Genomic DNA, 25,873 nt, shown 5'->3' on the forward strand with positions numbered 1-25,873 from the left:
TTCAGTTGTGTAACTGACTAGGTATCCCCTTCCCCTTCCCTTTAGTACAGGTTTAGACAGTGAGTGTTGATACCTTTCCCGGTTTGTGTGTTTGTGCTGCAGTTTTCTATCAGTCCTAACCAACTCCAAAGAACCGTTTCACATCACTGGAGATGGCAGCATCATCTCTAGCAAACCCTTTAACTACCGCAGAGGACCAAGGGTGAGGGAGTGATATGGTTGATCTTTACATATAATGGCAGGTTTTAAAAGTTTGTTTTATCAAAATGATTTCCTCCTCGTGTGATGTTGTTGAACAGAAGTTGATGCTGTCGATGATTGTGAGAGACAGACAAGGGGTTAACTACACCGGGACAGTCAGGATCAAGATTAATGAGACCATGTCTTTTGAATATTTATCTATTATTTTGTTTACCTTTATTTAACTAGGCAAGTCAGTTAAGAACAAATTCTTATTTACAATGACGGCCTACACCGGTCAAACCCGGATGACGCTGGGCCAATTGTGCGCCGCCCTATGGTGCTCACAATCACGGCCAGTTGTGTTACAGCCTGGAATCAAACCAGGGTGTCTGTAGTGACACCTCAAGCACTGAGATGCAGTGCCTTAGACCTCTGCTCCACTCGGGAGCCCTATCACTCCCATTTATATGTACATGTACATCATTTAGCAGAAGCTCTTATCCAGAGCGACTTACAGGAGCAATTAGGGTTAAGTGCCTTTCACCTAGTCGGCTCAGGAATTTGAACCAGCGACCTTTTGATTACTGGTCCAACGCTCTAACCGCTAGGCTACCCGCCTCCCAGTCTTAAGAGGTTTCATTTCTAGGGTTTATGATACAATTTTGAGTTCATCAGATGTAGAAAGTGTGTTTAACCCAAATCTCTTCTCAGTCTAGTTTCCCAGAATCTTTGAAAACCAAGGACCCGAGGATATTATAGCCACTGTCAGCACTAACCTCACCAACCCAACTCTACAGTTTTGTGAAAGATCTACCTTTCAAGATTACAATTGTCACATTTTTATCTCCGATATTATGTCATGAAAATCAATGTTTTATAATATCCTCGATGCTTTGAAAAACAGAAAGAGCTGAATCCTAAATTATGTTTTCCACGTTTAACTGACATTTTCACTTAAATCTGTCTCTCTTCCTGTCTCTTGTCCTATCAGAGGATGGTACCATATTTAAGCTATGGTATTATACTGTATGGATACATGTCTGAAAGGATGTATTCTGTTATACTGTGCTAGATAAATGTACAAGGGTGCATTAGCTCTTTGCCCATTCATCACCTCCACTTGTGGTTGGTACGGTCCACATCCAGGTCATAGTCCTCAGCCTGAACCCCCACTACATACACCTGCTGCTGTTCAAAGTCCAGCTCTCCACCCAGATACAGCTCCCCTGGAGAGAGAGAATAGGTCACTCTACAGGTTGGTACATGCAACATATGGATGGATGTTAACTGTTGGACTGTTTCTACGGAACCTAAGAATCTTAGGTGATGGCCAATGTGTGCTCAGCTGTAGCCTCACCTCCCTCAGGGTCCATAGTGAACATGGCCTCTCCTGAAGTGATGGAGTAGCGGATTATGTCAAAGAGCCAGTCTGTCTCTGGCCCCCACCGTCCCCACTGCCATACCAGGCCTGGTGCCCTCTGAGACACTGAAACCCACAGTCAGAAACCCTGGGTCAAACTTATTGACTGGGGTCACAGTCACCAGCACCTGGGCTGGATACAGATGAAAGGACTGGGTTACATCACTGCCATCATGTAACCTTCCACATAGACGATGGAGTACTGTGTACAAGACACACCCAGGGAACATGTGAGAGGAGAGGTGCCTGTGTCTGTAGCCAAGATGGTGGCCTCATACTGGAAGTTATTAGCGGCTATCTCTGCAGAGTCGTAGTCTAGAGTGTTGTTCACCCTGCAGGAAGATTCACTTGATTTATCAAGACACAACATATTTTAAAAGCACAACAATACACACTAATAGTAATAGAACATCAAATGTTACAGTGAGGGAAAAAAGTATTTGATCCCCTGCTGATTTTGTACATTTGCCCACTGACAAAGAAATTATCAGTCTATAATTGTAATGGTAGGTTTATTTGAACAGTGAGAGACAGAATAACAACAACAAAAAATCCAGAGAAACACATGTCAAAAATTGCATTTTGATGAGGGAAATAAGTATTTGACCCCTCTGCAAAACATGACTTAGTACTTGGTGGCAAAACCCTTGTTGGCAATCACAGAGGTCAGACGTTTCTTGTAGTTGGCCACCAGGTTTGAATACATCTCAGGAGGGATTTTGTCCCACTCCTCTTTGCAGATCTTCTCCAAGTCATTAAGGTTTCGAGGCTGATGTTTGGCAACTCGAACCTTGAGCTCCCTCAACATATTTTCTATGGGATTAAGGTCTGGAGACTGGCTAGGCCACTCCAGGACCTTAATGTGCTTCTTCTTGAGCCACTCCTTTGTTGCCTTGGCCGTGTGTTTTGGGTCATTGTCATGCTGGAATACCATCCACGACCCATTTTCAATGCCCTGGCTGAGGGAAGGAGGTTTTCACCCAAGATTTGACAGTACATGGCCCCGTCAAATGATGCGGTGAAGTTGTCCTGTCCCCTTAGCAGAAAAACACCCCCAAAGCATAATGTTTCCACCTCCATGTTTGACGGTGGAGATAGTGTTCTTGGGGTCATAGGCAGCATTCCTCCTCCTCCAAACACGGCGAGTTGAGTTGATGCCAAAGAGCTCCATTTTGGTCTCATCTGACCACAACACTTTCACCAGTTGTCCTCTGAATCATTCAGATGTTCATTGGCAAACTTCAGACGGGCATGTATATGTATTCTTGAGCAGGGGGACCTTGCGGGTGTTGCAGGATTTCAGTCCTTCACGGCATAGTGTTACCAAATATATTCTTGGTGAATATGGTCCCAGCTGCCTTGAGATCATTGACAAGATCCTCCCGTGTGGTTCTGGGCTGATTCCTCACCGTTCTCATGATCATTGCAACCCCACGAGGTGAGATCTTGCATGGAGCCCCAGGCCGAGGGAGATTGACAGTTCTTTTGTGTTTCTTCCATTTGCGAATAATCGCACCAACTGTTGTCACCTTCTCACCAAGCTGCTTGGCGATGGTCTTGTAGCCCATTCCAGCCTTGTGTAGGTCTACAGTCTTGTCCCTGACATCCTTGGAGAGCTCTTTGGTCTTGGTCATGGTGGAGAGTTTGGAATCTAATTGATTGATTGCTTCTGTGGACAGGTGTCTTTTTTACAGGTAACAGGCAGCGGTTAGGAACACTCCCTTTAAGAGTGTGCTCCTAATCTCAGCTCGTTACCTGTATAAAAGACACCTGGGAGCCAGAAATCTTTCTGATTGAGAGGGGGTCAAATACTTATTTCCCTCATTAAAATGCAAATCAATTTATAACATTTTTGACATGCGTTTTTCTCAATATTTTTGTTGTTATTCTGTCTCTCACTGTTCAAATAAACCTACCATTAAAATTATAGACTGATCCTTTCTTTATCAGTGGGAAAACGTACAAAATCAGCAGGGGATCAAATACTTTTTTCCCCCACTGTATGCATTGTGTCCTTATCAGGTTTACCTGGAGCTGTCCACTGATTCAAAGCAGTTCTAAAGTAATTCAGCTAAGACCATAGGTCCCAATTATCTCCAACCTTTGTCCAATAACACAGATCATCATTGATAATTAGGTTGTGGTCTGACAGGGATAATGATGATGGGTATGAAGTAGGCCATTCAGCCTCGGTGGTCACTCATCTGTAGTGAAGGAGATCAGACTATAAAGTAGGCCATACAGACTCTGGGTGGTCATTCATCTGTAGTGAAGGAGATCAGACTGTATGAAGTAGGCCATACAGACTCTGGGTGGTCATTCATCTGTAGTGAAGGAGATCAGACTATAAAGTAGGCCATACAGACTCTGGGTGGTCATTCATCTGTAGTGAAGGAGATCAGACTGTATGAAGTAGACCATGCAGACTCTGGGTAGTCATTCATCTGTAGTGAAGGAGATCAGACTGTATGAAGTAGACCATGCAGACTCTGGGTGGCCATTAATCTGTAGTGAAGGAGATCAGACTGTATGAAGTAGACCATACAGACTCTGGGTGGTCATTCATCTGTAGTGAAGGAGATCAGACTGTATGAAGTAGACCATGCAGACTCTGGGTGGTCATTCATCTGTAGTGAAGGAGATCAGACTGTATGAAGTAGGCCATACAGACTCTGGGTGGTCATTCATCTGTAGTGAAGGAGATCAGACTATAAAGTAGGCCATACAGACTCTGGGTGGTCATTCATCTGTAGTGAAGGAGATCAGACTGTATGAAGTAGACCATACAGACTCTGGGTGGTCATTCATCTGCAGTGAAGGAGATCAGACTGTATGAAGTAGACCATGCAGACTCTGGGTGGTCATTCATCTGTAGTGAAGGAGATCAGACTGTATGAAGTAGACCATGCAGACTCTGGGTAGTCATTCATCTGTAGTGAAGGAGATCAGACTGTATGAAGTAGACCATGCAGACTCTGGGTGGTCATTCATCTGCAGTGAAGGAGATCCGACTGTATGAAGTAGGCCATACAGACTCTGGGTGGTCATTCATCTGCAGTGAAGGAGATCAGACTGTATGAAGTAGACCATGCAGACTCTGGGTGGTCATTCATCTGTAGTGAAGGAGATCAGACTATAAAGTAGGCCATACAGACTCTGGGTGGTCATTCATCTGTAGTGAAGGAGATCAGACTGTATGAAGTAGACCATGCAGACTCTGGGTGGTCATTCATCTGTAGTGAAGGAGTTCAGACTGTATGATGCTTGTCTTGTCCTAATGACCACCATTACTCTAACACTATAGACCCGTGTCCTCTCTACGCTGCCTCCCCCTGAGTCAGGCTTTTAGGCCCTGCAGTCCGCACATGACTTCACCCAAGTTTCTTCGGACCATGTAACATAATCAGGAAAAAACTATGGGCCCAGGTTGTAGTGGTTAAAGTCATGGTCACATAATGTGGAAAACTCCTGAACATAGACCTGACCTAATGTAATCTATCAAAAATATACATAAGGAACATAAGGGTTATTTTGCTAAGTCTAGTGCCCAGTGATCCAGTGGAGTCGTGTTACTTACACAAATACTAAGGGGGAGTAGAAAGGTGGGAACTCATTGACGTCCAGTATATTGACCGTGACGCTGGCTGTAGCGGAGTGTTCCAGGCTCTGACCAATAGAACACTGTGGGCCAGGGCGAGCTCCGCCTCCAGATCTAGGTTATAGGCTGTTCTGATGATAATGTAGTTTTGGGTGTAAACTGTGAAATCTACTGTGTATTCATTTTCTCCTCTCCTGCCAGAATGTAAATGATAATGCTACATTGTGTGACCCAGTGTCTACACTGCTCCCCATGCACTCACTCAGCTGCACTGATGCAGACAACGACTTTCTAACAGCCACCATCACTAACGGTACACAGTGTGAGTATGTAACTACAGAAGCTTCATGTCCGTATGTGGCACAGGGGCACATCCCCCCTTCAGATTTGTCCTGAAAAAATGTATTATATATTTTTTGGGGTTTTGTTAGTTTTTTCTCTCTCTGTAATGCTTCTAGTCATTAGCAATTTAATGAAGCCCAGATAAGTTCCCAATATCCCAGCCTCATAACTAGACACCAAGAAGCCATTTCAGGGTATCAGTCAAGTTAGAGTAGCTAGCTTGTCTAACTATCTTAGCTGGCATACCTGCTGGCAAGTCTGGTAGACTTTAGAAAAGCAAGCAATAGCTAAATGCATTGAATAAGACTCACATTCCTTTCAATCTTTTACCCAGATTATAGTAGAGTTGCAAAGAAGCATTATTAGTTTATTTTAAAAAGAGGAACCAGTCAGGAGGATACAGACAGCTAAGAGGTGTGCTTAGATAAGCAGATTTTTAAATATATTTAAAAAAAAAAAATTAAGCGTAATGGTTATGGCTCTAGATTGCAGGAAATCTGTTTCATGTGTTTGAAAAATGCAACATTTCTCCCTGTTCAGACCACCCTCCAGCCATTCTCACATACTTTGTGCCCACTCATATTTTTGGGGTGCATGACGCCCCTGTGTTACAGAGTTGACTGTTGACACCAACATTCCCCAGCACACTCTCAGGCTAAGTCAGTTTAAAAAAATGTGTTAATCTAAAGTATATTATTTGTTTGCATGTTCTACACATCTGAGCATGTATGATCGCATTCATCGCAGTTGCTGCAGTGGACCGTTTTCTAATGACCAAGATGAGTCTGTTCTCCAGGAATGTGTTCTCCTATGTGGTGGATGGGGTCTATGACCACACCATGTTTGAGATCACACTCTCCGTGTCAGATGGCAGCATCACACGGAGGCTGTGGCCTACATCTATGTAGTCCCCTGGACCAACAGTGTTCCTACTACTACTACAGTAAGATCTGCCCTGTGGAGACATGGTACACACCACTGTAACACAGTGCTGTATGTGAAGGAAAACTTTTTACAATAGGAGACCCATAAGAGACTATGATCTCTCTGCTGTCCCTCCTCACTGTAAAGTTCACAAGATCTGCTCTCCCATGGAAGCATCAAGGTTTTCGGCAGGGGTTCGGGTATTGTAACAGTCCATAATAAGTATAAGTAAGTATATTATGTATATTATGTTAATACCTATGGTTAGGGACCAAAATACGTTCCTGAATGTCCATCGAAGGAGACAGACATAAGTGCCATTAGAGAACCAAGTTGTGAATTATAAGACATACTTGTTAAGAAGCAACGTTTACCACTAACTCACACCTTACTGTGTAATATGTTATCTGAGCATGGAAGATATGAACAAACCGTGCACAGAAGGGAGTCAAAATGGAGCCATAGAGAATGACCAGGTACATTTGGGTCGACGGTTTCCAATTGCATCCAACTAAAGATGATTTATTACATTGACAAGATAGCCAAGTGACCACTCTAACAACGGAAATGTCCTCAATGATTGAAGGCAAGTGAGATCAGGTGAGACCATTCTAGCCAATAAGAGGGCAGATACGCGCGTAAACAACAGGCACAACTAATTAGTTTTTCTCAAAGTTGCCAGATTGCCACGTGCATCCACTTATATCAGTACATTTGTAACAGACTAAACATTACAAAACGTATATTCGATCAAATAAGCCTCAAGTGATTCGACACTCTCACATAGACCTGCATACAAAAAAGGGTTTCTCACACGGAGAGATTTTGGGCGGAGTAAATCCTCTCACTTCGCCTCTTCCTCTCTGATCCTACGAAGGATGTGGAACAGCAGGGGCTTACTTTTGGAAGTGTTTCTCCTAGGCCTCACTAGATGGCACCCTCGGTCTGTCTAAAGTCAGCATACAAGACAAGCTGATGGTTCATTGCTTAGGAAAACTCTATAATGGGTTACAGTACAGTCTCAGCATGAGGTACAGGCTGATAGATTTAACCTGTCAATTCTGTTCTCTCAGAGATTTGATGGGAAGGCACAAGATCCAGGAAAAAGCTGTGCTTATAAACCGGTTTCAAAATGTTCCAATATTCATATTAAACAAATCATCTTCTAGAATTAATGAAGATATATTAATTCATCCAATGTTTTCAGGCCTAAATGTGAAGTAAACCTAAAACATGTTTTTGGTTAGTTTCAGGCTGCTGTTACCTGTTCAACTCTACCACAGGATAACAGCGTTGGCTGTAGGGGATGTCTACCATCAACAACCTGCAGTGATCTATCTGCTGTTTACACCATCTGGTTCTGCCTGAAGAGGATTCGTATGTTTGCAGTCAGGCATTTTAGAGTAATTGTGATTTCAATTACAGGTCGATGTGAAGTTTGTAATATTTGAAAAGATATACTGTATTGAATACATAATCATGCTGACATCCTGTGTTGGAGGCTACTCCTAAAGGACTATTCCTTGCGTAATTGGTCAGTTGCTCGATTAAGTTCTGGGTCCATACATATTAAGAGAAGGGATCAAGAATTGCTAGAACGATGTGCGGAACAAGGAGCTCCACCCTGTCTCTTTGCTCCACCACCCCCCCCCCCCCCCCCCCAAACCCCGGAACTAGAGCTGCTCGTTATCCTATGCATCACGTTCAGTCCCGACAGACTCTATGGTACCCCTTATGTTTGTGTAGATCTGTCCACGAGAGATTACTGTGTGTACTCATGTAGTTCTGCTCAACAATAGCAATAAAAGTTGTTTTGTCTCTCTTCCTTTCGGCTGCTTTTTTCTCCATTGTGGGATAACGATTTATTTTGGTTTAATTACACCAATAGTTCTAACATGCCTTTAATGATCTGGTTTGGTGGAATAAAACTATATTTGTAGTGTTATATGAACAACTTGTCCATTAGTATATGTGAAAATGAATTAAACAATGTGTAGGAAAACACGAGAAAGTGTATCAGGTGCTATTTTTATTTAAATTAAATAATCTTATAAGGACTTTTAAAGCATTTTAATATTTACCAAAAACCCTAACCTATCTCTCAATTAGATTTTGTCTTTCCTTATGAACTATTTATCCTTAAGATGGTTTGACAAAAATGGAAGAAAAACGTATGCATACAGTCGGTCAAACACTACTGATAAAAGTATATCTAAGAATCAGTTGTAAACTGAAGTGTAGGCACAAACACTGCAAAAGATATGTAAATGGTACTATAAAAAAGTACATATTTTAAATATCAGTTAGAATTTTTGCTATTCTTTCCCCTGGTTGTGAGGCTTTTTTTTGTTTGACATTTTAATATTTTTTTTATTTAGATTTTCTAAAAGGAATGTTAAAATATTGTGTGCAGATTACAGAGCTAATATATCCTGTGTCATGCAAGAACAATATGCGGTTTGGCTATGAATGAGGAACATATGTAAACATTATTAAAAAAAAGCACTTCCTTTTCGACTAATATTCTCTATTCATGCCTGTGCTTCTTTAAAAAAATGTCTTATGTGATTAAAAGTTTAATGGAATTTGCACATCAGATTTTGTAAAGTAACATGAAAGCATTTCATAAAAACTTTTCCATTTTCTCCTCTAATAATTGAAAATAAACAGAAAAAACAAAAACAAAAAAGACAATAAATGTTTGATTCATGGTCTTAGCCAAAGAGTTAACAATTATGAGCAACTGGATCAGCAATCGTTGAAATTCTGCAAGGCTCTCCAAGTTCTCAGTCTCTTAGGTGTCTTTAAAAAAAGCAGATAAAAGCAGAAATCGTGGTTGGCCAGTGCAGTCTGTCTTCCCCATCCTTCCTTCTGGTCATCAGAGCTGTTCAAGTAATCTGAGGGAAGACTGAGAGAGGGAGAGGTTAATGTATCCAAGATTCACCTTTAAGTTGCATTCAAAGAACATTAAGTGGTGGTTTCTGTACATTTACAAACAGATCCGTGTGTGCATGCGTGTGTGTGAGTGTGTAGTCCATGAGCATGTGTTAGAATAGAGCACACACATTTTACTATGTGTAGCAGCTCACTTTGACTCTTCCTCAGGTTTCGCTCTAGAAGAGACCACAGTCCTTCAGGTTGTTCTTGATGATGACGTCGGTGACGGCATCAAAGACAAACTGAACGTTCTTGGTGTCGGTGGCTTGGGTGAAGTGGCTGTAGATCTCCTTGGTGTCCTTCTTCTTGTTCAGGTCCTCAAACTTGGTCTGGATGTAGGCCTGTGCCTCTTCAAATTTGTTGGGACCTGGGTATAGGAGAGGAGGTTAAGACAGGAGTGCTGTGCCCATAGAATTAGAAAGGTTGTTCTACTGAGTCTGCACGCGTCATGCCAGGAGAAAACTAGTGTCAGGTGGAGAAGTGGACCTGCTCTACCGATGGGATTCATGGGGTTTGTCAAGCTACACTATATATACAACAGTATGGACACCACTTCAAATGAGTGGATTCGGCTATTTCAGTCTCACCAGTTGCTGATAGGTGTATAAAATCGAGCACACAGCCATGCAATCTCCATAGACAAACATTGGTAGTAGAATGGCCTTACTGAAGAGCTCAGTGACTTTCAACGTGGCACCCTCATAGGATGCCACCTTTCCAACAAGTCAGTTCATACAATTTCTGCCTTGCTAGAGCTGCCCCGGTCAACTGTAAGCGCTGTTATTGTGAAGTGAAAACGTCTAGGAGCAACAATGGCTCAGCCGCGAAGTGGTAGGCAACACAAACTCACAGAACGGGACCGCTGGGTGCTGAAGCACATAGCGCATAAAAATAATCTGTCCTCGGTTGCAACACTCACTACCAAGTTCCAAACTGCCTCTGGAAGCAACGTCAGCACAATAATGTTTAGTTGGGAGCTTGATGAAATGGGTTTCCATGGCCGAGCAGCTGCACACAAGCCTAAGATCACCATGAACAATGTCAAGTGTCGGCTGGAGTGGTGTAAAGCTCGCCAACATTGGACTCTGGAGCAGTGGAAAAGCGTTCTCTGGAGTGATGAATTATGCTTCACCATCTGGCAGTCCGACGGACTAAATCGGGTTTGGCGCATGCCAGGAGAACGCTACCCAAATGCATAATGCCCACTGTAAAGTTTGGTGGAGGAGGAATAATGGTCTGGGGCTGTTTTTCATGGTTCGGTCTAGGCCCCTTAGTTCCAGTTGAGGGAAAGCTTAACACTACAACATAAAATGACATACTAGACAATTCTGTGCTTCTAACATTCTGGAAACAGTTTGGGGAAGGCCCTTTTCTGTTTCATCATGACAATGCCGCCGTGCACAAAGTGAGGTCCATACAGAACTGGTTTGTCGAGACCGGTGTGGAAGAACTTGACTGGCCTGCACAGAACCCTGACCAATACTCCATCGAACACGTTTGGGATGAATTGGAACGCCGACTGCGAGCCAGGGCTAATCACCCAACATCAGTGCCCGACCTGACTAATGCTCTTGTGCCTGAATGGAAGTCCCCGCAGCAATGTTCCAACATCTAGTGGAAAGCCTTCCCAGAAGAGTAGAGACTATTATTGAGGCAAAGGGGGGACCAACTCCATATTAATGCCCATGATTTTTGGAATGAGATGTTTGATGAGCAGGTGTCCACATACTTTTGGTCATGTAGTGTATACATCTTGCCACTAGATTTCTTCTACTGGTAAAAACTATACCTCCTCCTAGTCTAACATGAGAATGTCAACATACAAACACTGCCAACTACAAGAGAATTTGGAACATTCAGGGGATGCAGAGTTGTGTTATGGTCTTACCAGAGTACTCTGGGAAGCAGATGGTCAGGGGACTGTGGGTGATCTTCTTCTCAAACAAATCCTTCTTGTTGAGGAACAGGATGATGGAGGTCTCTGTGAACCACTTGTTGTTGCAGATGGAGTCAAACAGCTTCATGCTCTCGTGCATACGGTTCTATGGAGAGATGGAAAGAGAGAGAGCAAGGGAGGGAGGGAGGGAATGAAAACAAAACATTATTTAATTCCAGTTGATCCAGACAACTCAAAATGAATGTGAAGCAATTTCCTTTAGAAATAAAATATCATTTAAAGTGATAAGAGAGATCTAATCAGTGGCACTTAAAGGACAACAGTGTTCTGCCTCCTCACCATCTCCTCATCCTCAGCCAGCACCAGATCATAGGCACTCATGGCCACACAGAAGATGATGGCTGTGACTCCCTCAAAGCAGTGGATCCACTTCTTCCTCTCAGAACGCTGGCCACCCACGTCAAACATCCTGCAGGAACACAAGGAGACAGTTAGGGTCCCCCTTTTACTGGCGTTTACTAGTGGTGCCGTATGCCCACCCACAACCCCCAGATCAACCTCTAGTCTAGCCCTGTCACTCCTTTGATGTGTGCAGATTTGGAATAAGTGGATAGGTGTAAACAATATGGTGCTGGCTATCCCTCAATGTTTTACGTTTTTTACATTAGCTTCCCCAATGTTGCTTAAACCTATTTGGTCTATTTGGATCTGGAAACACAGGAGGGGATGTTTTCTGCAGGGCCATTCATGACCTCCGTATTGGGATCTATAATTACACCAAAAACATGTAAGCACCATGATGATTTGACATTCCTGGAGGAGCTCCCACTCTCCATTAATTAACTCAGGCTGGGCCTGGAGGAGAGGGGAGGCCTGAGGGTATCTCTGTAGTCAGAGCAGCTAGCCTTCCTCTGGGGACCTTCTCTCTCCATGTGCACTGCAGTCAGTCTGCCTCCTCTCAGTCTCTACCGCTCTCTCTCTCTCCCCATCTGTCTCTCTTTCTCTCAGTCTCTCTTTATGTCTCTCTCTGTCTCCATTGGGCAAGACCCTTCGCTGCACAGACCCTGGCATTTTGTTGGTATATTGGTACAGTGACATTGCCGTGGTTACGAGACAGGCAGGCTGCAGACGGACGGGTCTGAGGCGCTGAGGGAGGCGATCTGGTAATGTTTGTTTGTTGACACGATTGAGCCATGCATTACTTTTCATGAGGACATCGACCAACCCACAGACCGGGCACGTGGGTGAGATGAGAGGATGCCCACTTCCCAGTTCCAGTCTGGGTTGTGGAACCCATCTGAGATATTTACTAATCACCACCACCAAGGAAGTTGCATTTCAAAATATGGAGAATAATAATAAATACTGAGACCGTGGCATGGAAGTCTGATGTTTGTCAAATAGCAGACAGACTGTCAGTTTAGTTGTTGTACCGGCAGCCCTGCTATAAATTCAGCTGATATTTGTGTGAAGTTCCTATGTAATGGAGTGCTACTATGCTATGTGTTGGCAGGCTGTGTAAGTACAGCTCATTCCCACAGGGCTGTAATGTTCAGGGCTGTAATGAGTAGTACTCACCTCAACAGGGCTCTCATCAGCTTTAATATCACTCACTGTAACCTGATTCCATCAGACCAGATAAACACTAGCTATCACTGCTGCAGGGCAGGCAGGGGGGGCGTTCTGTTGTTTAGACAGCCTTGTGCACGCACACACGTTTTGATTTCCAGTGCTTTGAAAATAGTGTATCCTGACTCCATTTGGAAGCCTCTATTCCATTTTATGTGTAAAAGTATTTTATAATTAAGACATGGATAGACGACTGAGAAATAGTTCTGTTATCAAGGATAAGGAGTAATGGAGGCATGGACCCAATTCCCACATTCAAATGAACATGGATTTCTGAAGCCACCGCCAGTGAACACGTCAACTAGTCCATCAACACTCTCACACAACCTTCCCACCATACACACCGAGGCACACACAAACTAACAGCACACACAGAAACAGAGAGGTTATTTTGTGTTTGGGCAATGATACGAGCAGGGGGTTCAAAATGAATCACGCACGCACTAGTACGTCAGTGGTCCACTCACTTAAAGTGCAGGTCTTTGAAGGTGAAGTGTGTCTCCACGATGCCGGTGGTCTTGACTCTGGTCCGCAGCACGTCCTGCTGTGTGGGGATGTAGTCTGCTTTGGCTATCCTCTCCAGATCATTCAGGTAGCTGACAGGGACAAAACACGTCAGAATACAGATACACACAACTGTCAGATTAAAAACCAGGTGGACCCTCACAAAGCCTAGGGTCACAGGGCTCCAACTCTGCACCACTGGTGTGGCCACGTTGTTAATGGTATTGGTGCTATCTGTTTATTTAACCATCATCAATATAAACTCACCACTAAGTGGATAGAGACCCATCAGTTTCTATTTGCTTGACTATCTGAAGTGCCCAATCTATGGTGGATACGATACACATCAGCACTCAATCTGCCAGGAGATGCCGACAGGCTGACTCAACACATTTACACACACAAATGACAATGGCATTTGATCCCTGGAAAACCATCTGATTGCGCCTGTTGAGAGAGAAAACAATTGTGCTAGTCATAGTGCTGCAGACAGCCAGGGCAGCGGGCCCTGTCAGATTCTTCTCATGTGGCATCAGCCGGTCAGCCAGAAGGTAATTCAATGTTTTTTAAGGCCTTAAATTCATGGCAACAAAGCTTTGTTTGGAAAAAGCTGTCTGTTCATTTATTTAGCAGCAGCGGCCCGTTACGTTATTTGAATATAGAGGACACTCCCTGGCTGTCTGACGCCACTTCCTGGCCCTCTGACGCCTCTATCTGAATGGCTGGGTGGAGACGGGTGATGGGAGGCTGGGACTAGTGGGTGATATGGGCTTCACATTTTGGATCAAATCAATGGCTCAACATTTTACTCACACAGTTATTCTTCTGCCTTACAAAGATGTTCTGGAGGGTGTGCCTCGTCACTGTATGGTACCATCAGCCACCGTCATGTTCACCTATCATTGGACTACAGACTGACACGATTTACCACCCTCACAATCTCAGGTTCCCTCTCTGTGTTTATACCTGCAGAGGTTGAGTTCTAGAGACTGTTCTATAAACTGTGTGCCCTGAGCTGAGGTTTACACAAATTATTGTACATCAATATCGTGGCACAGCGTTTCATCACAAAACAAAGTGTTCGTGTTCGCTGTAATCCTGCCTAAAACAAGTCTGTGCATGTATTAAAAGTGTTCTCCACACACACTCCTTTCTTCATCACAAACCAACGTCTCTGATTGAAGGATTCTAATCCCACGCCCTACAGAGAAAGGCCTCCTTTGTTGTGAGAGATTCACATATTGAAACATTGCTTAATATGAGCTTTCGATTTCTAGTATCCTGTGGGCTTACAGTTACAATTTACAAACCCTCCTCCCCCTGTACCTCCTCCCTCTAACAATGGTTAAACATTATTGTGGTTATTAGCTCTATGCTTTGATTCATTTGCTCATGGATTTGGCCTTTGGAGAGGAGGTGAGTTACAGTAGTGGAGTGAGTGATTCTAGCCTGCTGAGAGGGGATCGGGCCTCTCCCTGTGCTCTGAGATAGATGACAGTCTGGAGGCTAATATTGTTGAAGCACACAGGAAGTCTCTCTAACTACAGTAGTCAAAGTGCTCTGGAGAGGCCTGATGAAATAATGTAAATCCTCGTCACCGCCTCCACAACCTCTTGGGGGTCATCACAACAGTACACCTACCAGAAAGCCAGAGCTTTAATAAGAGCAGGGCGAGTGAGCGAGCTAGGGATTAAAAAGTTATGATTAGACTTGGTAATACAAAAAGGGGGAGAGGGAACAATATCGCTCCCTCTGCTCGTTTAATATTTAGCGGATGCCAGGAAATCATTTTGTGACACACTATCCTGTCGTGCATTTTAGAGCCCATTTCCTTGGCACCATGCAATCTCACCAAGAGGCCTTGTGTCTAATGGACTCGCCTAAGAACAAGTACAACAATCTCCCTCTGTTGCAGGTGGGGATACATGCACAAGTGGTTTTCCAGTCACATAGATGGTGAGTGTATCAGGAATAGTGGAATCAGGGGATGTGTTGTGTTTTCTCAACATTTCCATATAGAGTGATTGAGGGGCCTGAGGGCCCCGGTGATAAGGGACTCTAAACCAACACCACGCTACAGCAGCACTGGGGAGAGAGAGCCTTGCAGTATTAGTGTGTTTTCTTTCATCATTAGACCAACAACTTAGCACTAGATTACACTGACGGAGCATTACATTACATGGACTCAGTTAAAGGCCTCAATGTTAATGAGCGGCTCTGTGGAGAGGCTCCAGAGAGCTGACAGCCTGCGGCGTGCAGGCCGGCTGTGTTGGGGTCAGACATTAGAAGCATGACTAGACCTAAATGGAAGTGACATGAGACCTGTTTTTGTTCTACATAGAGGAATACTTACAATGGGAGTCACTATTAAGGACTAACCTGGGACAATAGCATAGCCTTACACTGTAGCATCTGTTGACTGGTCGCTGTGAGAACCAGAGCACAGAACCTTGAATCTGGGCGCAGAGATGCATAGCACTTCTGGTTTCAGGGACAGACTCAGAGCTGGCACACCAGGTGAGTGATCTCTCTGGCTAATCAATGACATCGATCAAGAGCCAGGTAGAGTAGAACAGAAAAGCAGCAGTACTGCAGACCTCGAGCCAGGATTTTAATAGCCCTGGACTAAAGGCTGCAACCAGGCGTGACATGGTCGGTGCCAAACACAAACTGCCACCAATCCCTGGATACCCCAGTGACTCCCTCATTCAGGCTACATTTTCCTGATGGCTGCCTCATGGCCAGCAGAGAGGGAGAAGTAGGAGGGAAAGAGGGAGGAGGGAAATAGGGAGTGACTGCATATGTGAGCAGTCACTGTGAAACCACAATGTCCTCCACCCTGACTTCAGAGCTCCCGCTGCTATTCGGTGGCATTTCCATGCTATTTCCACACACAGCGGGACAGGACAGGACAACTCTACTAGCGTGGGAGCTGAGCAGGCTGTCCCAATGCAGTCAGACTTTGGACACAGAGAACTACACAGAGGTTTCAGAACAGAGCTAAAACTACATTCAGACCCATCTCCAGAAATATTGTTCGTAAGCTAAATCAAAGGAAAGGCATTTTTAGAACATCAAATGGAACTATTAAATGAACACCATCTGCAGTTAGAAGATAGCATTTGCTTGTCTCTTTTCACCTCTAATTTGGCTTGGCCATAAAAAAAATCGAACAGGAAAACAACAACATAAAAAACATATTCAGGCTGGGGACTATACAGGTGAATTAAAAACCGCTCTCTAAAACAAGCATAAGTCATCCGTTTGTAAACAACATGTTGGTTGTTTCTTAACTATCTAGAAGAAAAAGAAACGCACACCTATTAAGGCGAGGTGCTGGCTAGCGGAGTAGAAAACTTGAAAATAAGGGAGAGCCGCACACTCTAAGAGCTCAGATGCAAAAATGTAATATCCAACGTTTTGACAGCCAAGCTGTCTTCTTCATCAAGACCGCTTGGCTGTCGAAACGTTGGTTATACATTTCTTTGCATCTGAGCTCCTAGAGTGTGCGGCTCGCCCTTATTTTCAGGTTGTTTCTTAACTCCCATCATCAAAGTGGATTGATCCAATCTATTATCTCAGGAACTCGTCCTCTCTTCAGAAATTGATTCGGGGGAAATTAGGTTTGTGTAAATTCCTGGAAGTTCAGAGTCAGAATAACCCCCATTAATAAACCAATTGGTTTCTAAACAAAGCGATAAAACAGTGCAAGCAGCCTTGATCTCTTAATCCCCTTAAGATATAGATGGGAGACCGAGGGGGGACGGGAGGAGGGAATTTTGGAGACACTGTGGTGTGAAGCCATTAGAATCAGAGCTTGCTGATCTACTGTGATGCTGCTGCTTCCCCAAAACTCCCCCTGATTGCTTTGCCCCCAGATTCAGAAGGTAAATCGAGTAAAATCACAGCCCAGCCTACTTCAACAGAACCTATTAAGGTTTGTGATCTAGGAGGGGCACATGGAGAGTGGCTGAGCTAATGGTACTATGGCATTGAGGAGTACACCACATCGGTCACTGCCTTTATCAATAAGTGTATCGAGAACGTTGCCCCCACAGTGACCGTACGTACATACCCCAACCAGAAGCCAAGGATTACAGGCAACATTCGCACTGAGCTAAAGGGTAGAGCTACCGCTTTCAAGGTGCGGGACTCTAACCTGGAAGCTTATAGGAAATCCTGCTATGCCCTCTGACGAACCATCAAACAGGCAAAGCGCCAATACAGGACTAAGATTGAATCGTACTACACCGGCTCCGATGCTCATCGGATGTAGCAGGGCCTGCAAACTATTACAGACTACAAAGGGAAGCACAGCCGCGAGCTGCCCAGTGACATGATCCTACCAGAGGAGCTAAATAACCTCTATGCTTGCGTCCAGGCAAGTAACACTGAAACATGCATGAGAGCATCAGCTGTTCCCGGATGACTGTGTGATCAAGCTCTCAGTAGCCGACGTGAGTAAGACCTTTAAACAGGTCAACATTCACAAGGCCGCTGGGCCAGACGGATTACCAGGACATGTGCTCCGGGCATGTGCTGACCAACTGGCAGGTGCCTTCATTGACATTTTCAACATGTCCCTGATTGAGTCTGTAATACCAACATGCTTCATGCAGACCACCATAGTCCCTGTGCCCAAGAGCACTAAGGTATCCTTCCAAAATGACTACAGACCCGTAGCACTCATATCTGTAGCCATAAAGTCCTTTGAAAGGCTGGTAATGGCCCACATTACAACCATTATCCCAGAAACCCAAAACTCACTAATTTGCATATCGCTCAAACAGATCCACAGATGATGCAATCTCTATTGCACTGCACACTGCCCTTTCCTACCTGGACAAAAGGAACACCTACGTGAGAATGCTATTCATTGACTACAGCTCAGAGTTCAACACCATAGTGCCCTCAAAGCTCATCACTAAGCTAAGGATCCTGGGACTAAACACCTCCCTCTGCAACTGGATCCTGGACTTCCTGACAGGCCGCCCCCAGGTGGTGGGGGTAGGTAGCAACACATCTACCACGCTGATCTTCAACACTGGAGACCCTGAGGGGTGTGTGCTCAGTCCCCTCCTGTACTCCCTGTTCACCCATGACTGAATGGCCAGGCACGACTCCAATACCATCCTTAAGTTTGCAGACGACAACAGTGGTAGGCCTGATCACCGACAACGATGAGACAACCTATAGGGAGGACGTCAGAGACCTGGTCGTGTGGTGCCAGAATAACAACATATCCCTCAATGTGATCAAGACAAAGGAGATGATTGTGGACTACAGGAAAAGGAGGACCGAGCACGCCCCCATTCTCATCAACGGGGCTGTAGTGGAGCAGGTTGAGAGCTTCAAGTTTCTTGGTGTCCACATCACCAACAAACTAGAATGGTCCAAACACACCAAGACAGTCGTGAAGAGGACACGACAAAACCTATTCTCCCTCAGGAGACTGAAAAGATTTGTCATGGGTCCTCAGATCCTCAAAAGGTTCTACAGCTGCAACATCAAGAGCATCCTGACTGGTTGCATCACTGCCTGGTAAGGCAACTGCTCGGCCTCCGACGACAAGGCACTACAGAGGGTAGTGCGTACAGCCCAGTACATCATTGGGGCTAAGCTGCCTGCCATCCAGGACCTCTACACCAGGCGGTGTCAGAGGAAGGTCCTAAAAATTGTCAAAGACAAAAGGCCAAAAGGCTTCTCAACAGCTTTTACCTCTGAGCCATAAGACTCCTGAACAGGTAATCAAATGGCTACCTGGACTATTTGCATTACGCTGCTGCTACTCTGTTCATCATCTATGCATAGTCACTTTAACTATACATTCATGTACATACAGTTGAAGTCGGAAGTTTACATATACTTAGGTTGAAGCCATTAAAACTTGTTTTTCAACCACTCCACAAATTTCTTGTTAAGAAACTATAGTTTTGGCAAGTCGGTTAGGACATTTACTTTGCGCATGACACAAGTCATTTTCAAACAATTGTTTACAGACAGATTATTTCACTTGTGACCCACTGTATCACAATTCCAGTGGGTCAGAAGTTTACATACACTAAGTTGACTGTGCCTTTAAACAGCTTGGACAATTCCAGAAAATTATGTCATGGCTTTAGCTTCTGATAGGCTAATTGACATCATTTGAGTCAATTGGAAGTGTACCTGTGGATGTATTTTAAGGCCTACCTTCAAACTCAGTGCCTCTTTGCTTGACATCATGGGAAAATCAAAAGAAATCAGCCCAAAATAATTGTTGACCTCCACAAGTCTGGTTCATCCTTGAGAGCAATTTCCAAACTCCTGAAGGTACCACGTTCATCTGTACAAACAATAGTACGCAAATATAAACACCATGGGACCACGCAGCCGTCATATCGCTCAGGAAAGAGATGCGTTCTGTCTCCTAGAGATGAACGTACTTTGGTGCGAAAAGTGAAACTCAATCCCAGAACAGCAGCAAAGGACCTTGTGAAGATTCTGGAGGAAACAGGTACAAAAGTATCTATATCCACAGTAAAACGAGTCCTATATCGACATAAGCCGAAAGGCCGCTCAGCAAGGGAGAAGACACTGCTCCAAAACCGCCATAAAAAAGCCAGACTACGGTTTGCAACAGCACATGGGGACAAAGATCGTACTTTTTGAGAAATGTCCTCTGGTCTGATGAAACAAAAATAGAACTGTTTGGCCATAATGACCATCATTATGTTTGGAGGGAAAAAGGGGGGCGCTTGCAAGGCGAAGAACACCATCCCAACCATGAAGCACGGGGGTGGCAGCATCATGTTGTGGGGGTGCTTTGCTGCAGGAGGGACTGGTGCACTATACAAAATAGATGGCATTATGAGGAAGTAAAATTATGTGGATATATTGAAGCAACATCTCAAGACATCAGTCAGGAAGTTAAAGCTTGGTCGCAAATGGGTCTTCCAAATGGACAATGACCCCAAGCATACTTCCAAAGTTGTGGCAAAATGGCTTAAGGACAACAAAGTCAAGGTACTGGTGTGGCCATCACAAAGCCCTGACCTCAATCCCATAGAACATTTGTGGGCAGAACTGAAAAAGGGTGTGCGAGCAAGCAGGCCTACAAACCTGACTCAGTTACACCAGCTCTGTCAGGAGGAATGGGCCAAAATTCCCCCAACTTATTGTGGGAAGCTTGTGGAAGGCTACCCGAAATGTTTGACCCAAGTTAAACAGTTTAAAGGTAATGCTACCAAATACTAATTGAGTGTATGTAAACTTCTGACCCACTGGGAATGTGATGAAAGAAATAAAAGCTGAAATAAATCATTATCTCTACTATCATTCTGACATTTCACATTCTAAAAATAAAGTGGTGATCCTAACTGACCTAAAACAGGGAATTTTTACTTGGATTAAATGTCAGGAATTGTGAAAAACTGAGTTTAAATGTATTTAGCTAAGGTGTATGTAAACTTCTGATTTCATCGGTAATCCCTCAATTAGCCCGACTAACCGGTTCCCACGCACATTGACTCTGTACCGCCTCGCTACTGCTATTTTAACTGTCATTTAACTTTTTTTTAAATTTCTTTACCCATCTTTTGTTTACCTAATACCTATTTTTTACTTAGAAACTGCACTGTTGGTTAGGGCTTGTAAGTTAGCATTTACCTGTAAGGTCTACACCTAAAGTATTCGGAGCACATGACAAATAAACTTTGATTTGATGGTCTTCCAAAAGTTACATTCTTACAGAGTGTGAATAAGTTACAGGTAGGCCATTTAGGTTTTTGTAGTTTCCCAAAAATGTTTTAAAAGTTAGAAATCACATATCAAAATTGCATATCTTGCATATCTTTGGGTACAGCCTTACAGGTACTATATGGTAACATGGAGAAGAGGAGGAACATGACAAAGTAGACTATGAGCCTGGCAGAGGTACGTAGCCAAGTGGGCAGAGTGGTGTTGGTCGTTACTCACTAGGCAGCCGAGTCGTTGAGCTGGTACTCGCGGGCGCGCGTAAAGCAGCCCTGCACTCCTCCGTCGCCCCACAGCCTCTGCATGGCGTTCGATAGGTCGTCTGGCAGGATGCCCTGCTCCTCAGCAGCCCCTGAGAGGGCAAACAGCTGGCGGGCATCGTCCTGGAGGCGACACAGACACACACAGGGTTAGGAATGAGTCAGACCAAGTGGAACAGACAAGAGACCTTAACTAATCAACGTTAATATACTTGGCCATGGTAAAGCAGACAGTAATAGATCAGGTCTCACAAGGTCAATTAGACTGGAGGACACAATTAGACAGTCTGCACTACAAACAGAACAGCCATTGAACACAGTAATCATACCTATCCACTGGAGAGACTGTCCTCACTCTTTCTCAGAGCTCTGTGTGCGCGCGTGTGTGTCTGTGTGTGTTCGAGCCAGCCATACAGGTGACTCATTATTCAGAGTAGCCACAGGGGAGCACCCCAGGGTACAGCACCCCTCTGGAAGGGTCCATGAGAACAGGATGACTGAGGTCATTATACCTGTAGACACAGGCAGGTTTCCGCCAGGTCTCAGCCCTGACTTACACACAAAATGTGGTGTAGGGCTTTCCCCTAGCATGGTCCCACGCTGACACAAACACACAGAGCATGAGAAGGGGCGATTACACAGCTCCCACATTGGCTTAGTGCACTGCCCACAAAACCCTCTTGACCATCCCTCCATGCATCGATGCTTTCCAGGGAAAAGATGGACAAACTCCTAAAGCTCCATTGACTGAGAAGAGACATGCTGGCCTAAATTCCATACAGCTGGTTAACCTGTGTCTGCCCAGTCCACCCCCAGTCTAACCCAGTCTAACCCAGTCCAGCCCATGAACTGGTTAATAAGTGATGGAGGGAGTTCTAAGAAGAGGAATCAAAACAAATACACCAGGTGATCTCAAGGCCTCTTTAAAGTAGCTCACAGGAATAGTGTGTGTACTTGAGTGAGTGTATTGTGTGGTAATTAAAGTCTGTGTTAAACAGACTCGTTTTTTGGTGACTGAAGGAGGATGTTCTGTATCGTGTCAAGACTATGACACCTGAGCCCACCTCCTCCCTTCAAGAGCCCTTAAGGTGTGCACAATAAGAGAGAACAGTATGGTGTGTATAGGTGGCAAAATTAAATTCCCTGGTTTTCCAGTAATCCTGGTTGGAGGATTACGGTTTTCCCTCCTGATGGCAGAAATCCTACAAACCGGATTTCTGGAAAACCTGGGATTTTTTTGAAAAGTAACCGGAATTTCACAACACTAAGTGTGTAAATGAAAACTAGGGCAGATCTCTGTTGTTACATTAAGTCAAATACTTTAAACAGCTAATCTACAGAACATGTAATACACTAAAGTATCAGGCCAAGAGAGTAAGACACCAGTACATTTTGAGTAGCACTCCCTCTTACAGTCTCACCCCTGGGGAGCTGCAGCAGTGAATACACCTGATAGATATACTGAGAGCCCTGCCCCCTTCAGCACTACACAGTCACTGGGAGTGTATTAGATGAGCAAGCTGTAGTGTGTGTGTGTGTGTGTGTGTGTACAGATTGGTCTGAGACAAGAATAAGCTTACAGCCAATTCCTACTCCATCATTATTAACACCTAAATTACTTAACAAAAGGCCTATCTCAATAGGCATGGGTGCTGTACATTGGTACTGAATGAGATGCATTAGTCCCATACAATGTAAATCCCTTTATCAACCACCATGTATAAAGACAGAACAACTATTCACCTAAATGAAATAGAAAGGTATGGCCGGCCAGGTCTAACACTTACTATGATACATCCAAATCTACTGCTTCACAAAGCAATCTTAAGCAACATCCGTCACTCCAGATATTGGGACAGTTCATCAGTCACATGCTAGGTATACGAGTGAGTGTTTCCTCTTCAAGCTTCCTTGTCTCCAGAGCCATATATCTAAATACATGGCTCTGCTTAGAGCTAGTAGAGCAGCATAATCCACAAAGCCCATTGTTGGAGAATGTAGCCTGTCTTAAGGTGTAACAACATTATCATTCTGAATTCATTATGACAATCAGGTTAAGTTATAATATATAACACTGGATTAGTTTCACCGCTGTGAAGTTTTGATTTTAACATTTTGAGAGACACCAACAGACCTGCAGAGATTTGTAGCAGGAATATGTCTTGCAGAGCTAGCTACCTCCAATAAACCAACTGTGACACATACCAGCGGGAGAACTCTTCCCTCGCCATACCTCCTCTGCACAGGAAAGTAACACTGGCAAGTAGTACAAAATAAGGTCTTTATCTCAACACTTGATCAAATCCAAAATTGGACTTGGTCGAGAGAGTGAGCAGATGGCTCACTTAATAATACTTCTGTTAGGTTGGTAATATAAAGAACAGGAAAATATTTCATAAGATTCCTATTTGCATAGAGAGGAAGTGTAAATCCTGTTTGGGAGAGACATGGGGGGCATGACTATAACAACACATGGATCGTTTTTTTTATTGTTGTGTCATATCTCTCAGTAGTTCCCATGGGGAGACAGGCAGCTTAGCTCTGCAGTGGTCCCCCTAGTCTAATGATACACATGGGCAGCAGGACTGAGTACACATGGCGCATCACTGTATGGCACACACTCCGCCTCAAACAAGGTCTGGGAGGCTATACTACTCGAAACTCTAAACTGTCTGGAGGCTATTGTCACTTAGCTCTTCAGGAAGAAGAGATACTTGAGCATAGATAATTTCCCCCGTCTCACTTCAGACAGATTAGAGCTGGACTAGAGAAGAGGGATAAAGTGGAGAAGTCTGTTTTATGAGTAGAGTGGGAGCGGTTCAAGGGCTGGTTGGCTTTTGGAGCAGCAGTGGGGTGTATGCAGAGAGAACAGTGGCTGCTCAGGTGGATGCACTCAGACACGTATGTGTGTGTGTGTCTTACCGCTCGAGCGGCCACTTCGTAGTCGATCTTGAGGTTAGCCATTGCCTTGATGATGGCCATGATTGACTGGATGGTGTTGCTGTAGACCACAGCTCTGTACTGTTTACACTCTTCTTCTGAGTAGCCATCCTCATGGATGATCCTGACAGACACAGGAGAGAGAGAGTCGGAGGGTCATTTAAACAGGAGGGAGAGAGAAGGTGGGTCATTTAAACAGGAGGGAGAGAGGAGGTGGGTCATTTAAACAGGAGGGAGAGAGGAGGTGGGTCATTTAAACAGGAGGGAGAGAGGAGGTGGGTCATTTAAACAGGAGGGAGAGAGAAGGTGGGTCATTTAAACAGGAGGGAGAGAGAAGGTGGGTCATTTAAACAGGAGGGAGAGAGGAGGTGGGTCATTTAAACAGGAGGGAGAGAGAAGGTGGGTCATTTAAACAGGAGGGAGAGAGTCGGAGGGTCATTTAAACAGGAGGGAGAGGGGTGGGTCATGCAATCTCCATAGCCAAGCGTCAGCTGGAATGGTGTGGAAGAACTTGACTGGCCTGCACAGAGCCCTGACCTCAACCCCAACGAACACCTTTGGGATGAATTGGAATGCCGACTGCAAGCCAGGCCTAATCGCCCATCATCAGTGCCTGACCTCCCTAATGCTCTTGTGGCTGAATGGAAGCAAGTCCCTACAGCAATGTTCCAACATCTAGTGGAAAGATTTACCAGAAGAGTGGAGGCTGTTATAGCAGCAAATGGGGGACCACTTCCATATTAATGCCCATGATTTTGGAATGAGATGTTCAACGAGCTGGTGTCCATATACTTTTGGTCATCTAGTGTATGTGCAGATATTTACACCATGTCATTGCTCGCTCTCTCGCTCTACTGTGAGTGCATAATGAGCCTCTTGCTAGGTGTCACTCATATGGCGAGGGGTTGAAGCTTATTGGCTGAAACTTGAATTGCTAAGGGGCTGGGCCCACATGGGGGAAAATGTAGGGAAAATGGTGCAGCACAGCTTCCAGAAAACAGTCGCTTTCAACTTGGAATTTCGTGGCTAATTGAGGTTAAACAGTAATTCCGCTCATATATTATACATGTGTGAAAGCTGGAGGTTTAAAAAATACTTACTAGTCGCCAAAGTTCCGGAACATGTATTTAATAATTGAAACAAGTACTATCTACTTTAATCATTGGCTGTACTATGAATACTGAATACCTCAGTTCAGACTGATGTTACTGGTCTGTGGGGGAAGCTCAGGTCTCTGCTGAGAGAACACTACAACTAAAACAAATAGATGGAGGAGGGAGACTGAAAAAATATGTTGATAGTAAGAAGTGGCCAGGCCAAGACAGGAGCTCCTACGTTATGAAACAAATATTTTACCCCGTCTAGTCACACCAATTCCCTCTGGGAGCATGGATTGGGCCCTGCGGTGAGGCATTCTCAATCAAACTAATTGGAATGCAAGGGAGCCTGCTAGGATGAAGGCCAAATGGGACTTAAAGGATTTATTTAATGTTTTTACCTTTATT

The 25,873-nt window shown here is 44.4% G+C and overlaps 1 protein-coding gene across 2 annotated transcripts in view; it reads right to left on the reverse strand.

Moving 5' to 3' along the window:
• Nucleotides 1-9,027: 9,027 nt before the first annotated feature.
• Nucleotides 9,028-25,873, reverse strand: part of LOC106583193 (guanine nucleotide-binding protein G(i) subunit alpha-2) — a 96,359-nt gene continuing 79,513 nt past the window's right edge. The window contains exons 3-9 of one of the 2 annotated variants that reach the window (XM_014167099.3): nt 24,351-24,492; nt 21,391-21,551; nt 13,398-13,526; nt 11,641-11,770; nt 11,293-11,446; nt 9,557-9,771; nt 9,028-9,375 (exon numbers count right to left, since the gene is read on the reverse strand). In XM_014167099.3, coding sequence (XP_014022574.1) covers nt 9,581-9,771; nt 11,293-11,446; nt 11,641-11,770; nt 13,398-13,526; nt 21,391-21,551; nt 24,351-24,492 — 907 coding nt within the window. In that variant the 3' untranslated portion in view covers nt 9,028-9,375; nt 9,557-9,580. Of the gene's footprint in view, nt 9,376-9,532; nt 9,772-11,292; nt 11,447-11,640; nt 11,771-13,397; nt 13,527-21,390; nt 21,552-24,350; nt 24,493-25,873 lie in introns of both variants that reach the window. The other variant, XM_014167100.3, reaches the window with a different exon arrangement.

The sequence above is a fragment of the Salmo salar genome, chromosome 22 (genome assembly GCF_965601325.2).
Source record: "Salmo salar chromosome 22, fSalSal1, whole genome shotgun sequence".
In the NCBI taxonomy this organism is placed as follows: Eukaryota; Metazoa; Chordata; class Actinopteri; order Salmoniformes; family Salmonidae; genus Salmo; species Salmo salar.